The sequence below is a fragment of the Cherax quadricarinatus genome, chromosome 41, assembly GCF_038502225.1.
Source record: "Cherax quadricarinatus isolate ZL_2023a chromosome 41, ASM3850222v1, whole genome shotgun sequence".
In the NCBI taxonomy this organism is placed as follows: domain Eukaryota; kingdom Metazoa; phylum Arthropoda; class Malacostraca; order Decapoda; family Parastacidae; genus Cherax; species Cherax quadricarinatus.
The window spans coordinates 25495807-25512480 of record NC_091332.1 but is presented as its reverse complement, the minus strand read 5'-3'; the positions used below and the strand labels follow the sequence as shown (position 1 = coordinate 25512480).

General features: G+C 37.8%; 1 protein-coding gene across 2 annotated transcripts in view; it reads right to left on the bottom strand.

Moving 5' to 3' along the window:
- Window positions 1-2449: 2449 nt before the first annotated feature.
- LOC128695931 (streptococcal hemagglutinin) overlaps window positions 2450-16674 on the bottom strand; it is a 127794-nt gene continuing 113569 nt past the window's right edge. For both annotated transcript variants that reach the window (XM_070093101.1, XM_070093102.1), the window contains exon 6: window positions 2450-15745. In XM_070093101.1, the coding sequence (XP_069949202.1) occupies window positions 15665-15745 (81 nt within the window). In that variant the 3' untranslated portion in view covers window positions 2450-15664. The remainder of the gene's footprint in view (window positions 15746-16674) is intronic.

Below are 16674 nucleotides of genomic sequence, written 5' to 3'. Positions count from 1 at the left end.
ATACGGCAATTTCAAATTATGACCAAAATTTGCTATATGGTGAGCTGTCTTTCAAATACGGCATGCGCCACCCGATTTGTTTACATTCTCGGTGAGCACATCTCTATTATGTCTGGAAATTTTCCAAAATTTCAGGTGTTTTAAAGTTATTGTGTATGTTATATATAGTGCTCTGATAATTATATTTATATGTACCTATACCTAAATATACTTACACACTGTGCTGGCATGCAGGTACACATTAAAATCACTAAGAGTCTCTCTACTCTTGACACAATATAATCTCTTGGGCGCATTAAATGCCATATATCACGTTAATATAGACATTTCCATTAATCCATTTATGAAAATTTTTTCAAAATTATATAATAAACATGCTACGTAACATATAAACATGATACATACACCCACAGTATAAAAACTGACATAAATATGAGATTTGTTTACCAAGCGGTTGGTGGGAGGGTCAAAGAATTACGTTTTCTCTATGCCTTCACTCTATCTATAGCTATTCATGACCTCTTTGGGTTTAACGCTTCTTTTTTATTATGATTATAATAATAACTTGATTATAATAATTATAATAATTGATTATAATAATAACTTGATTATAATAATTATAATAATTGATTATAATAATAACTGCCTCGGTGGGAGACGGCCGACTTGTTAAAAAAAAAAAAAAACTTGAAATGATAATAACTTGTAATAATAATAATTTGTTATAATAACAATTTATCGGAGCATCATTCCTTCTAAAAATTACATGAGAATGGAAGTGTTGGTCTTTATTTACACACTGTGCTGACATGTAGGTACACATTAAAATCACTAAGAGTATCCTCTAGTTAAGCAGCATTTGAAACTTACTGTGTTTTTAGTGACTTTTTTCCCTAAAGTTAGAAAAAAAAAATAGTGCCCTATTCTATAGGGCTTAAACTCTCCCCCTACTACAAAATTGGTAAGACACACAATGTTCTAGTCAACATGAGATAAAAGACAAAGGCCTAAATAATAAAATTACAAGACAACTTCTTGAAAATGTTAGTAGATTGCATAATAAAAAAATGTTGAAGTTAATGTCTTTTTTTTCGGTGGGGGGGATCAATAAAAACAAAACAGTAAGGAATATCTCAATTCCTTTCTATCATTCTGCAGAACCATTATTTCTCAATAACCTGTCCAAAAATCATGACAGTAGTTATTGATAATTGTGGCTACAAACATCAATAACTTATTGCTGAGATAAACATTTATTTTTTGTGTGTGTGAAACTCTATGGTCACCATGCACCACCTCTCAGCGACCGGCACACCTCACCTCTCATTGGTGACCCACAGGCCACTGAGGTATTAGTGGTATGTGTGGTGATCACTAGTCCACTCAGAAGGTGCCAACAATCATAAAAATCGTAATTTTTAGAGTAAAAAAAAAAATTGGCATCATGAAGCCTGGTCTCAGACCAGGCCATGGGGGCATTGACCCTGAAATCCTCTCCAGGTAAACTCCAGGTATGTGCTCTTGATGACAGCAGGAACAAAAAAAAATTACATTTTGGGAAAAACATACTTAAAAATATGATAGAAACAAGCTGATTGCATCAACATGTTGCCAGGATTATGCACTATTTTTTTGGTAAGAAAATTTTTTTTTTCCTAAGTTTTTTATTTTTTTATTACTCATTTCATTCCTAGGTCCCTTAATGCCACAGTAATACTAATTGTACGTAATAATCACTCTTGGGCACATTAAATGTCTTATTTTACATTAATATAGACATTTTCATTAATCCATCTATGATATTTTCTTATGTTTATATGCTGGGCAGAGGAAAAACATTACATTTTCTCTGGTCCAGCACCAAAGAAAACGTGTATGAATCTGTGTTTCGCTAGTCACTTCCCTTTTGTTTGCTGTATAGTCCTTGTGGCTTAGCACTTTTTTTTTATTATAATAATAATAATTCCCTTTTGTTTCAAATTCTCGGCATAATTATTCATTACTTCTCCCTTCCTTTATGATGGTATCTAAAGGTAGTTGTTAGAAACGATTAAATTCAGTGAACAAGGTATTTCGATGCTAATATGACTTTGGGTCGCAGTGTAGGTAGCCGGTAGGTGTAGCCCGGGCTACACCTATTGGCTACAAATATTTAAAGTAATGAATGTACCGTGTATGCATTTTACTTTTTATTGTGTTTTTTAATGCCTAGTTCTATTACTAACTTAACATAAGTTAGTGTAAAGTTGTTGTCTGGCATTTATACGAATTTATAAATGGAAATATAAATGGCAGTCTGCTTTCCGGCAATAGCCTGGAACCTAACCTGCCATGTAAGTGGGGCCCTACTGTACAAAGTATAGTAATAATGGTTAAGGTAGACCATACTTTTTTTTTTAAAATGCACCCCTATATAATACACTCAGGTATTTAACAAAAGTTAGTCATTCTTAATATATGTAAATATTTATTCATAAATAACAATAATACAGATAACTGATTGGAACATATTTATTACATTCATATATTAATTATTTTTAGAACTGTACCTCCAATAACTCCTCCAGTATACTGATACATAGTCTGAATTACTACAGAATATTGAGGATTATAATTTACCAATTTCCACTCCCCCAACCCCCCAAAAAAAGGAAAAATTGATTTACATGAAATCATGTTTTTATTTTTCAAAACAGTGAGGTATATGCAGAGTGATTTTAATATTTCTGTCGTTTTTTTTTTTTTTATATTTTCACGGTTGATGCTCTGAAATGGAATTGAGGTTATTATTATATATCTATATATATTTTTTATATACACTTAAAAGAATGGAGCAATTACCACATTTCAATTAAATCCATGAATAATAAAAATAAAATTAACAAAAAATGTAAAAGAATATAAATATGGTGAATGAATGGAGACTGTCACATTAAGGGAAGACAAGATGAAGAGCTAAGGATATACACAGGAAAGGAAGGAAGGGAAAAGAGTGAATTTTGTGAAGATTAAAATTTGAAAATGTAAAGATGCATCAATGGAAGATAATCACATCTATGGCTACTTTACGGTGAAACTTATTATATCTGACCTTTCATCAACTGCCAATGGCAGTTACCCAATTCCCCTTAAGGAAGGAAATGAAGGAAATAAAATAAAGCACCTCAGGCCTTCATAATGGCCGTGTTATTTGAGGCTGTGCTAATCAAATCAGCTAATGGGTAGGACTTGAACCCATAGCAAGTGAGGCTTGAGTGTTTTAATCCACACCTGCCATGGGTTCAAACCCCACCCATTCCCTGATTTGTTTGCAATTGTTATTATGATTTCATGAGTCATGAGGCTGTGCTGTCACACACATTGTTTTTAATCATCTTTCAGAGTTGAAGGCAATGACTACTGCTCTGAAGGAAGACAATTGATGTTCATGAGTAGCTCTTGATGCAAGGAATTGGACCTGTCTTATCCATACTTGAAGTAAGCCTAATTGCCTTTCATTCCCTAGGCACTATATAACCCCTACCAGTTTAGTGCTTACCCCTAAATAATACTAATAATAAATAATGCAGTGTGAGTTTTTATCCAATAAAATAATTGCAATCTTTTAAAGATAACCTCCAATAACATCAATAATGCTTCAGCAAGTGATATGGAAAGTACCTGACCTAAATGCTAATGACTGATGGAAAGGTCCTATGTAAAGTAAGTACAGTGGAACCCCGAATTTCGTACTTTATCCGTTCCAAAAGGTCATTCTAAATCCAAAACATACGAAAACCGAAGTAATATTTCCCATAAGAAATAATGCAAATCCAATTAATCCGTTCCAGACACCCAAAAATATTCACAAAAAATTCATTTTTTAAAGAATAATTATTGATTTACATGCAGAAAACAATGAGAAATATAAAGCACTAATTTTAATGATAAATGAACATTACATACATATGTTGATAACTCCTGTTGGCGTATTGAAGAAGGTGAGGAGGGGGGAAGAGAGTCGAGGTTCTTGTTTGAAAGGGGAATCCCCCTCCAAAAGGACTTCAAGTATCAAAGCCCTCTCTGGGGTTACTTCCCTTCTTTGTCTTTTACTGGCACTGGACCCCTTTTGCACTAAAATTCTGTCCAGAGAGCTCTGTTTCTGGTGTTTCTTTAAGATTAGCCTAAAATGGGACATGTTGCAGATACAGCTTGTATCAGCTTGGTCAGAGTGATAATTTTCAACAAAAGTTTGCACCTCATTCCACTTTGCACAAATGTCCTTAATCACTGAAGAAGGCACTTTCTCACCTCTCTTCCTCCTCCTCTGAAGCAATTTCCTCAGCTGCAGTCTGTTGCTGTTCCAGTTGAAGGTCTTGCAGCCCTGTGGTCCCCCACCAACTCTTCCACATCCTGGCCACTCACATCCAACCCCATGAACTTCCCCAAAGACACAATACATTCCACAACAGGCATAGGGGCGACAGGGTCAACCTCAAACCCTTCAAAATCTTTGTCGAGGACACATTCTGGTCACAATTTTCTCCAAGCAGAGTTCAAAGCCCTGAAAGTCACTTCTTGCCAAGCCTTACCTATAAGGTTTATGCAATGGAGGATACTGAAGCAATCCCTCCAGAACTATCTTAGGGTCAATTCAGTGTCTGAGGTCACTTCAAAGTACCTTTGAAACACTGCTTTGGTGTAGAGTTTTTTGAAGTTAGAAATGACTTGCTGATCCATGGGCTGGCACTAGGAACTTTCTTTGTGCCCATGGTGGCTTATTTCACAGTCACAATCAATAAACAAGCACAAAAATTGTGAAATGTTTCAGATGATTGCTCACTAAACCAGTGACAGAACCTGACTGAGGTGGCGTTCCAGCAGGCAGATGCGCCTGATACGTACGATTCCCAGGACATGGTACGAAATCCGGGGTTCCACTGTAATACAAATTAATGAAAATACAGTGGACCCCCGGTTAACGATATTTTTTCATTCCAGAAGTATGTTCAGGTGCCAGTACTGACCGAATTTGTTCCCATAAGGAATATTGTGAAGTAGATTAGTCCATTTCAGACCCCCAAACATACACGTACAAACGCACTTACATAAATACACTTACATAATTGGTCGCATTGGGAGGTGATCGTTATGCGGGGGTCCACTGTATATAACAAGAAGACTTTAATAAATTGAGAAAATAGTGACAGATGCTTGATGGAATTCACTGTGGGAAGGTGCTATGTAACAGAGATGGGTGAAAACAACAAGCCACATGAAAAACGCTAACTGGGATAAAATATTAAAATTATAAGAAGAGTAAGGATTGCTGGTGTCTTTTTCTGTCTCATAAACATGCGAGGTTTCAGGTACGCATTGCTACTTCTGCTTTTCCATAGGTCATGCTACACATGCATGTACAAGCGTATACAGAGGTCTCTCGTTTATCGTCGTTAATCCGTTCCTGGAAGTGCGACGATTATCAAAATAGACAATTTTTGAACCAATTTTCCCCATAAGAAATAATGTAAATACAATTAATCTGTTCCTGACACCCAGAAGTATTAAAACTAAAATTTTTTTTACATGAAATATAGATGTAGTACATAAACAACACAATGGGACATGATGAATGAAACATTAACAGCACAACACTTACCTTTAGTGGCAATTCTTCTTAGTGTATGGAAGACTGAAGGAGGAGAGAGATTGGATTAGTTACTGTTTGGAAGGGGAATCCCCCTTCCATCACCACCTCAGGTACCAAGTCCTTTTCTGGGGTTACTTCTCTTCTCTGTTTCTTAATGCCACTAGGACCAGCTCGAGAGTCACTGAAGTCCTGTCTCACAAAAAAAAGTATCCAGAGAGCTCTGTTTCTGGCATCTCTTTAAAACTTCCCTAAAATGGGCCAAGACTCTGTCACTGTACAAGTTGCTGATATGGCTTGCAACATCCTTCTCAGGGTGATGTTTCTCCATAAATCTTTCCATCCTACCCCACATTTCAAAAATCTCCTTAATTTCTGAAGAAGGCACCTTCTTCCATCTCACTTCCTCCTCCTCTGCAGCAAGATTCTGAGCTGCGATCTGTTGCTGTTCCTGCTGAAGCTCTTGCAGCTCCTCAGTGGTTAGCTCTTCGTTGTGGTCCTCCACCAACTCTTCCACATCCTCCAAACTCACATCCTACCCCATGGAACTCCCCAATGCCACAATAGTGTTCACAACTGACATAGGCTCATCAGGGTCAGCCACAAACCCATCAAAATCCCTCTTGTGGACACAATCTAGCCACAATTTTCTACAAGCAGAGTTCAAAGTCCTGGTAGTCACTCCCTCCCAAGCCTTACCTATAAGGCTTATGTAATGGAGGATACTGAAGTGTTCTTTCCAAAAATCTCTTAGGGTTAAGTGAGTGTCTGAGATCACATTAAAGCACCTTCGAAACATTGCTTTGGTGTAGAGTTTTTTAAAGTTTGAAATGACCTGCTGGTCCATGGGCTGGAGGAGAGGAGTGGTATTCGGGGGCAAGAACTTTACTATGATGAACCCAAACTCCTGCAGAATTAGGTCATCCAAGTTTGGAGGATGAGCAGGTGCACTGTCCATTACTAGGAGGCACTTGAGATCCAATTTCTTTTCCAGGAGATAATTTTTCACACTAGGGCCAAACACTTCATTGAACCACTCGACGAAAATTTCCCTCATGACCCATGCCTTATTATTAGATCTCAAAAACACACACAATTTACTCTTCATAACACTGTTTTTCCTGAACATTCTGGGATTTTCAGGATGGTACACTAGTAACAGCTTCACTTCGAAATCCCCACTAGCATTAGCACAGAACATGAGTGTCAGCCTGTCTTTCATAGTCTTGTGTCTTGGCAGTCCCTTTTCCTCCTGAGTAATGTAGGTCCTCTTTGGCATTTTCTTCCAAAAGAGGCCTGTTTCGTCACAATTGAGCACTTGTTCAGGTTTCAGTCCTTCAGCCTCTATGTACTCCTTGAATTCACTTACAAATTTTGTAGCTGCAATTTTGTCCGAACTGGCAGCCTCACCATGCCTTATCAAACTGTGTATGCCACTATGGTTCTTAAATCTCTCAAACCAACCTTTGCTGGCCTTAAATTCACAAATATCAGCACTCGTTGCAGATGATTTCTTTACCAGATCGCCATGCAACTGCCTAGCCTTTTAACAAATAATCGACGTCATAAGACTATCTCATGCTAACTGTTTCTCATTTATCCACACCAATAATTTCTCAACATCTTCAAGTACTGGTGATTTTATTTTTTGTCAGCATATTTACCCCCTTTACAACAACAGCTTCCTTGATTTCCTTTTTCTTGGCCACGATGGAAGATATGGTTGTACGGGATTTGTTATACATCCTGGCCAGTTCGGCCACACGTACGCCACTTTCATATTCTTCAATGGTGTTTTTCTTAAATTCAATCGTATTTCTCACCTTCTTTACCAAAGGCTTGGCACTAGGAGCTTTCTTTGGAGCACTAAAATAAATGGAATATTATGAAATATTTCGTATGAACAAGTGAGGGGACCGTCGTTCACTGGTAAACAATGGCACACTGGCTGGGAAGGGCAGCCAAGGCAGCTCAGAGCCGTGAGTACGCATCCAGGATGAACAACGATTAGTGAGTTAACCAACCATTTACGAGCCAATGTTTGGACGAAAATAACGCGATGATTTCCGATCTATCGAGCCCGACGATTATCGAGGGACCACTGTATATACACACAACCTCTGGGTTTTTTCTATTTTTTTACTAGTTCTTGTTCTTGTTTATTTCCGCTTATCTCCATGGGGAAGTGGAACAGACTTCTTCCTCTGTAAGCCATGCGTGTCATGAAAGGCTACTAAAATGCCAAGAGCAAGGGGCTAGTAACCCCTTCTCCTGTATACATTACTAAATTTAAAAAGAGAAACTTTTGTTTTTATTTTTGGGCCACCCTGCCTCAGTGGAATATGGCCAGTTTGTTGAAAAAAGAAGAGTAAACTTATGATTCATTACTGACAAAATATTGTCAGCAGACAGTCACATGAAAATGTGAGAAGCTCATGGGTAACACTGACAGCACTGGTAAGGTGCCAATAGTTTTAAGAAAAAATAGACAAGGCAAGAACAAAATTGTAAATAATAGTTATAAAACTGCTACCAGAGCTGCAAATTCGAGTTACAATGAAAGGGAGAAAACATTACTGATGCTCTCTCTTGCTGGTAAGAGAGAAATTAGAGATCTGAAAATCCCAATCATAAAAAGATACAGAAGGATAAAGATTTCTTGGCACTTTCCCCTTCAAGGAGAGTGTCCTCTTTCAAAGTCTCCCTCACTCTTTTGATGCTGGTAAAGGACTCTTGATCCATGGATCAAACACAATCACCTCCCAGCCTCAGAGTGAGCCCCTGTTATGATACAAGGTCACAGTTATAAACTAAGACAAAAGCAATGATGAAAATATTACTACCATAATTTTTCTTCACAGACTTGTATCATTTTCTGTTTTCTCTTATGAGATACAATAGAAAATAGTAAATGATGCAACCAGTAAAAATTAAAAAAAAAAAAAAAATAAATATGAAATGGAATATCACTAAAATAACAAAGATCCTGTAGCAACAAAACAGTACTTATTATTTCATTCATTTTGAAGAATTAAACTCATAAGGCTCATACAGTGCCTGGGGAACAGTAAATGAGATTTGACCCAAGTAAAGGGAAGGTGTTATAGTCCTTCACTGGCACCAAAGCACCCTCCCTTGAAGGGATAAGTAGGTAATAAGACATAGGCAGTTACATGGAGAAAGTGAGACGTACACAATACTGAGTGGAAAATATGTACAGTGGACCCCCGGTTTACGATATTATTTCATTCCAGAAGTATGTTCAGGCGCCATTACTGAACGAATTTGTTCCCATAAGGAATATTGTGAATTAGATTAGTCCATTTCAGACCCCCAAACATACACGTACAAACGCACTTACATAAATACACTTACATAATTGGTCGCATTTGGAGCTGATCGTAAAGTGGGGGTCCACTGTACTATGAAGCATGCTGAAGAAGATATCCAGGCTCCAGATGTGAAGATTTAAGTACCTGAGAGTACTGGTGTATAGCTAGACTGATCAAACGGCCTCTATGCTCGGCTGATGAATAATGTACCTCGATCTGCTATGATGATGACACAAATACTATACAGTACTGTACTTTACCTAATTCACACTGTCAAGCCCTGCTAGATAGATTACACCATATTATGGAATAAAGAAACCTTTAAGAAACATTCAGAGTACTGTATAAAAGTCTACAATATTCTATAAAAGTCTATGATAGTGAAATAATGATTTTTCAGTATCTGAAGGGGCATCTTCATCCTATCCTAATAAGATACAACAAGTTCCACTGTGCCACTGCCATTAATTGGTTAAATGTAATCCACCACTAACCTTTTAATCTATTAATATATATCACAGTAGAATTTTTTTGAAACACTCCTATCAGATGAACAAGATTATATTGTGTGTCAGTGAGCAACTTAATAAAGCAGTGTCCAGGTAATGATCCTGGAGCTTCAGCCTCCCTAAGTCCCCTCTTAAAGTCTTTATGTGTAATGAATACCTCCTGATATTTATTTACTTTCTAGGAGACGCTGCTTACAATGTACAGTGGTACCTCGAATTTCGGCCATAATTTGTTCCAGAAGGCTGTTCAAATGCTGTTACTGAATGAATTTGTTCCCATAAGGAATAATGTAAATTGGATTAGCCCATTTCAGACCCCCAAAAATACACTTACAAAAGCACTTACAAAAGGACACTTACATAATTGTCCGAGTTGGGAGCTGTTCGAAATACGAGGTACCACCATGAATGACTAGGATATTAAAAATGATATGCATTTAGAAACATCAGTAGGGATACAGGTACAATTATTTTTATCAATACAGTAATATATTGGTTGTGTGAATGAGTGTACTCACTTATGTATGGCTGCAGGGGTCGAGTCATAGTTCCTGGTCCTGCCTCTTTGCTGGTCAATACTAGGTCACTCTCTCCCCACTCCTAGAGCCTTATCATGAGCTCCCCTCCTTCCTCCCTCAATCTGATTACCTAGTTCTTGACTGTTGTTTTCCTCCTGATGTGGCTGTATAACAACCTTGCATCAGATTTGGCTTTTGATGTTATGCCATTCTCAAACTGCTGCTGGGCCTCTCTCCTTTTCCATGCATATTCATTTCTGGTTCTTCTGCTCAACTCCTTGTTTTCTTGAGTCCATTGCTTTCTATACTATTTCCATGCTCTAGCACACTTGGTTTTGGCTTCTTCATACCTCCAGGTAAACCATGGGCTCACTCTGGTCTTCCCGTTGTTTCTGTTGCCCCTTGGTACAAACTTTCCCTCCGCTTCCCTGCAATTTGTGGCCCCGTGTTCCATCATTTCATTTACTGTCTTTCCCCTCTAGTTCTCTTCCCCACTGCACCTCATGCAGGAACTGCCTCATGTCTGTGTTGTCCCCTCTTTTTAATTTTGGCTTCTCCCATCCTTCTCATGCTGCTTCACTGTTCACTGTATAAGGTATTCAAAACTCAGGACCACGTGATCACTAGTGCCAAAGGGCACTAGTGATCACTAGCACTATGCCAGAACAGCTCAAGATGAATACAAGTATCTGTCTGTCTGTCTGTTCAAGTTTTCCTGTTGCTTGAGTGTGCAACAGTCTGTTTCCTTGTACTTAGCATTTAGCTGGCATGTCCAAACTCTTCAGGTTGAACAGGGGCAATTCTACTATGAAACTAATGAAGCTTAAGCTTCAGGGCCCCTAATCCCAGAGGGGCCCCAGAAGTGACTAAAGGGCCCTTAATCCTGAAGGGACCCCAGAAGTGAGCTTAGTCCACTTTGCTTAAAAATTTTGGGTCTACTGTATGAGGGGTTTTTAAAATAATAATAATAATAATAATAATGATATAGTGTAATTCAATACAAAATAATAGTTAAAATAAAAATTTAAAGGTTATTGAAATATTATATAGGTGACGGGGGCCCCCATAACAGTTCAAGCTTCAGGGCCCCAAATATGTAGGTCTGCCACTGGGCTGAACCAGGTCTTGATTATTGCGATAATATCTGTTTCTTGCAAATGAAATTAGTTTTAATACATTTATTTTATTTCTTGTGCTCCAGCTATTTATGCAGTAGATTTTCAAGAGATTTTCACTCAGCATCTTTCATTTGTCCCCTCTTTGTTTTCCAAACATTTCCTTTCATCTTATTAGTAACTATCTTGAGCTATTTTGATAACCTGTGAACATTTGGGAATTTATATAGTACATCCTGCTGATCATCCTAAGGATTGTAGATGAATGGTTCAGAGAACCGACACGTTGATAAATTAGACACATGTGCAACTCTTGGGTATTTTTATTGAGGAAATGTTTCACCACACAGTGGCTTCATCAGTCCATACAAGGAGAAACGTAAAGAACAGGAGGAGAATGAGGTAGTCAGTCCATCAATCTTGAATAGAATACGGCATATGTGCGGAGAAGTAGCTTATAAACCATAGTCATAGGTAGTGTCACATTTGTCCAATGTGGAAGCAGGTCGTGCCCAAGAGTTAGGCAAACGAAGAATTCTTGTCAGACACTGCAACTTCTTGGGATCTTAATACTTGGGAATTCTTCGCTTGCCTAACCCTTGGGCATGACCTTCTTTCACACTGGACATATGTGACACCACCTACAACTGCTGCACCTCTCCTGCCTATGGTTTATAAGCTACTTCTCAGCACATATGCTGTATTTTATTCAAGATTAATGGACTGACCACATTGACTCAAGGTTGAGGGACTGATTACCTCATTCTCCTCCTGTTCTTCACGTTTCTCCATTGTATGGACTAATGAAGCCACTGTGTGGTGAAACATTTCCTCAATACCACGATAAAGAATTTGATTACCACGATAAAGAATTTGATTTACCACGATAAAGAATTTGATATCGTTTACTTAGATTTTAGTAAGGCATTTGATAGAGTTCCGCACCAAAGACTGTTGAAGAAAGTAGCAGCTCATGGCATTGGGGGAAGGGTGCTCTCGTGGATCGAATCATGGCTCACAGACAGGAAGCAGAGAGTGTCCATAAATGGGGTTAAATCCGAGTGGGGATCAGTAACAAGTGGCATTCCACAGGGATCAGTCTTGGGCCCGTTGTTGTTTATAATATATATCAATGATCTTGATGAAGGAATTACTAGTGTTATGAGCAAATTCGCTGATGACACGAAGATAGGTAGGATAATTTATTCAAACGTAGATGTTAGGGAACTTCAGGAGGATTTAGACAAACTCTACTCTTGGTCAGAAAAGTGGCAGATGCAGTTCAATGTAGATAAATGCAAGGTTCTGAAGCTCGGGAGTGTCCATAACCCTAGCACTTATAATTTAAATAATGTAGAACTTAGCCATACAGATTGCAAAAAGGACTTGGGGGTTATGGTAAGCAGCAACCTTAAACCAAGACAGCAATACCTAAGCGTACGTAATAAGGCAAATAGATTACTGGGATTTATATCAAGAAGTGTAAGCAACAGAAGTCCAGAGGTCATACTGCAGCTTTATACATCATTAGTAAGGCCTCACCTAGATTATGCAGCTCAATTCTGGTCTCCATATTACAGAATGGACATAAATTCGTTAGAAAACATTCAGCGTAGGATGACTAAATTAATACATAGCATTAGAAATCTTCCTTATGAAGAAAGATTGAAGACTCTTAAGTTACATTCACTTGTTAGACGAAGAATGAGGGGAGACCTGATCGAAGTGTATAAGTGGAAGATGGGTATTAATAAAGGGGATATTAACAAGGTCTTGAGGATATCTCTCCAAGAGAGAACCCGCAGTAATGGATTTAAATTAGATAAGCTTAGATTTAGAAAGGACATAGGAAAGTATTGGTTTGGAAATAGGGTAGTTGATGAGTGGAACAGTCTACCTAGTTGGGTTATTGAGGCTAGGACTTTGGGTAGTTTCAAATTTAGGTTGGATAAGTACAAGAGTGGGAGGAGTTGGATTTGAGAGGGACTTGCACATCAGAGCTTGTTTCTTGGGTGGCATTGAAAATTGGGTTGGTCAAATGTTTGTTAGTGGGATGAATTGTAAAGGACCTGCCTAGTATGGGCCAACAGGCCTGCTGCAGTGTTCCTCCTTTCTTATGTTCTAAACATACCCAAGAGTTGCACATGTTTCTAATTTATCATCCTAAGGATCATGAATGAGGTTATCATGATTGCTTTCTATCCAAAAGGCATTACTACCAAAACATGTATTCTTCTGAAGCCAGCCATCAAGAGTGAACACAGTGGTTGAATAAATGGTTTAGAAAACTGGTAAGATAAATACGACACTTGTGCAACACTCAAGAATCTTTATTCTGGAAAAGTTTCACCAGCCAATGGCCTCTTCAGTCCATTGCAGAGAAACACTGGATGATGCTGGTTGGCTCAACATTTCCAGACTAAAGATTCCCAAATGTTGCACAATTGTCTTATTTATCATCAAAAGTAAACACAATGGATTGCTGAAGAAAGAGCTTTTGCTGCAGCACGACAACCACAGCCCACATATATCATAGCAGGTAAAATATACTATTGTTTGAGACCCAAGAAAACTCAGCCTACCAGTCTAACTTGTGTTCTCTTATAGAGGCACGGCTGACAAATAGGCAGCAAAGAGCCTGCATAAATGGAGTAAAATCAGAATGGGACCAGTCACAAAGAGCAGTTTTTATGCCCCTTGTTCATAATTTATGTAAATGACCTTGAAGAGGAAATAAATTATGACATGAGAAAAATTCTAACAATACAAAAGTAGGCCAAATAAGAGATCTGGAGGAAGATACCACAGAACTTCAGGACAATTCAGACAAGCCAGTGTCATAGTCCGAAAAGTGGCAGATGCAGTTCAACACAGATAAATTATAAGTCATATTCCTTGAGAATGCAAATAACCCTGGCACTTTAGAAATAAATTATACTTGACCTGATTATGCAAAATGTGAGGACTGTAGAGTTATAGTATGCAGAAATCTGAAATCAAGACAACAGCGTTTTAGCATGCATAATAAGGCTAAAGGATTACTTGGATCTAGGAAAATCAAGAAGTAAAAGTAATAGAAGTTCAAAGGTTATACTATAATTCAATACATTAAGATTATGCAGCTCAGTTCTAGCCTCCAAAAGACAATGAACACAAGAATGGTTGTGGTGTCCACCAACAGCCTCTTCATGAGGGTTCTGTACATTATTGGTTCAATGTGCTGTGTGTTGGAATGATCTCGGGCTGGAGGGATGCCTTGATGCTAGCAAAGGGCTCTTGATTTAAAGAGTTAGATTTACCTTTTCCTTCACTGGATCAAATCAGATTACTGCCCATTTCCCAGGTACTATATGACCCTGTGTGTGATGACCCTATATGACCCTAATGGGTTCAGTTAGTGCTATCCCATGAATATAATAATAATAATAATAATAATAATAAAATTAAAATATGGAAAATAATAATAAAATATAGTAATAATACAGTAGTAATAATAGTAATACAATAATAAAAATAATAATAATAATGATAATTATAGTAATAAATTGCAGTACTGAGGAGCAGCAAGCTTAAGGAGTTAAAACAGTAGTCTCTACCATAGTTTTTCATCAAATCCTACTAAAAATACAGTGCTATATAGAATTGTTATTGCACTCAAGGAAGGGCACTTAAACCATAGAAATATATATGAATGAGTTTTAACAAAAGGGGGATTTAATGAACTGTGTGTAAATATTATCACACATTTAGTACATAACAATGGAAATAAGTATTCTCCATCTTGTGTTAGTTATGACAGCACACTCACAAACTTTCCAAGCCTTGGGGACAAATGGTACACTGCCAACCAGCAATGAAGAAGACACAACTGCAGACTTTTTGCCTGTGGAGAGGATTCTTCACTGGCTGAAGAGACCTGTCCACAAGTGGAACATCTCTCAGTGACCTTTCCCAGCCTCATAACACCTGACACCAATTTTGTTAATCATATAACCTGCACATAGCAGAAAGAAACTTATGATGATGTTTCTGTTCAACCAAGACCATTAACTAGTTACTAGTTAATGGCCCTAGTCAGACTGAAACACCATAGTTTTTCATATGTGTGCAGGTTATTTGTGTATTATTCCAGTCAAGAATTTTCTAATGCATATTTTTTAAAAAGTTGATAATTCCAGTGATACAAGAATGAGTTTCAAGTATGTCTACTATGCCTGAACAACTACTGGCATGTTTGCAATATTATACTGTCTTATTACAGTACTACCATGTTTAATAAACTGCTTACATGTAAAGTGCTAATTCCTCAATAACCCTCACTTCCATATAGTGTGTGTACAGTAACTGCTTCTTAATATTTGCCCTCTACTAACTTGTTACACTCAAATACATTTCTGGGATAACAAAAATAGACATTACCTCATTCCTTTTAACATTTACCACTCCAGAAACATCATAATAAAAAAACAAGCACCAGTGTACTTATTTCTGTAGTTCTACAAGATGATGGATACAGTGTTCCTATATAAGAGAAAATCTTTAATATCTGGACACTAATCCATGATCAGTGGTCAGTTGTGGGGAAGTTGATGCCTGAGAACGTGGTTGGTGGAAGTGGTAAAGAAGAATTCAAACCAAGGCCAACCTGTAAGACATAAACTTATATTAGGTACTAACCAAAATTTCCCTCAAAGTACCTGTCCATAGATATAAATGAAATACATAAGGCTATCTGGCATAATTAAATTTAATAAAAAACAAGATATGGTTTGATCATATGGGACAATTGTTATTTTTTAAGGTCTATGAGGAGGAGGCTAGAAGCATTGGAGATGTGTCCAAGTGCTACTCTTAAGGATCGTATGGTCCAGTGGATTAAGGCATCATGTGTTTTCGCCCACTATGAGGCAGGCCAAAGCAGCCTGTGTTCAAGTCATTGGCTAGTACAGTGTTGTTATTGATCAATACCACTCGTTCGTGGTCACAATAATATATATACTATATATTTTTTTTTTTTCAACAAGTCGGCCGTCTCCCACAGAGGCAGGGTGACCCAAAAAAGAAAGAAAATCCCCAAAAAGAAAATACTTTCATCATCATTCAACACTTTCACCACACTCACACATTATCACTGTTTTTGCAGAGGTGCTCAGAATACAACAGTTTAGAAGCATATACGTATAAAGATACACAACATATCCCTCCAAACTGCCAATATCCCAAACCCCTCCTTTAAGGTGCAGGCATTGTACTTCCCATTTCCAGGACTCAAGTCCGACTATATGAAAATAACCGGTTTCCCTGAATCCCTTCACTAAATATTACCCTGCTCACACTCCAACAGATCGTCAGGTCCCAAGTATCATTCATCTCCATTCACTCCTATCTAACACACTCATGCACACTTGCTGAAAGTCCAAACCCCTTGCTCACAAAACCTCCTTTACCCCCTCTTTCCAACCCTTTTGAGGATGACCCCTACCCCTCCTTCCTTCCCCTATAGATTTATATGCTTTCCATGTCATTCTACTTTGATCCATTCTCTCTAAATGACCAAACCACCTCAACAACCCC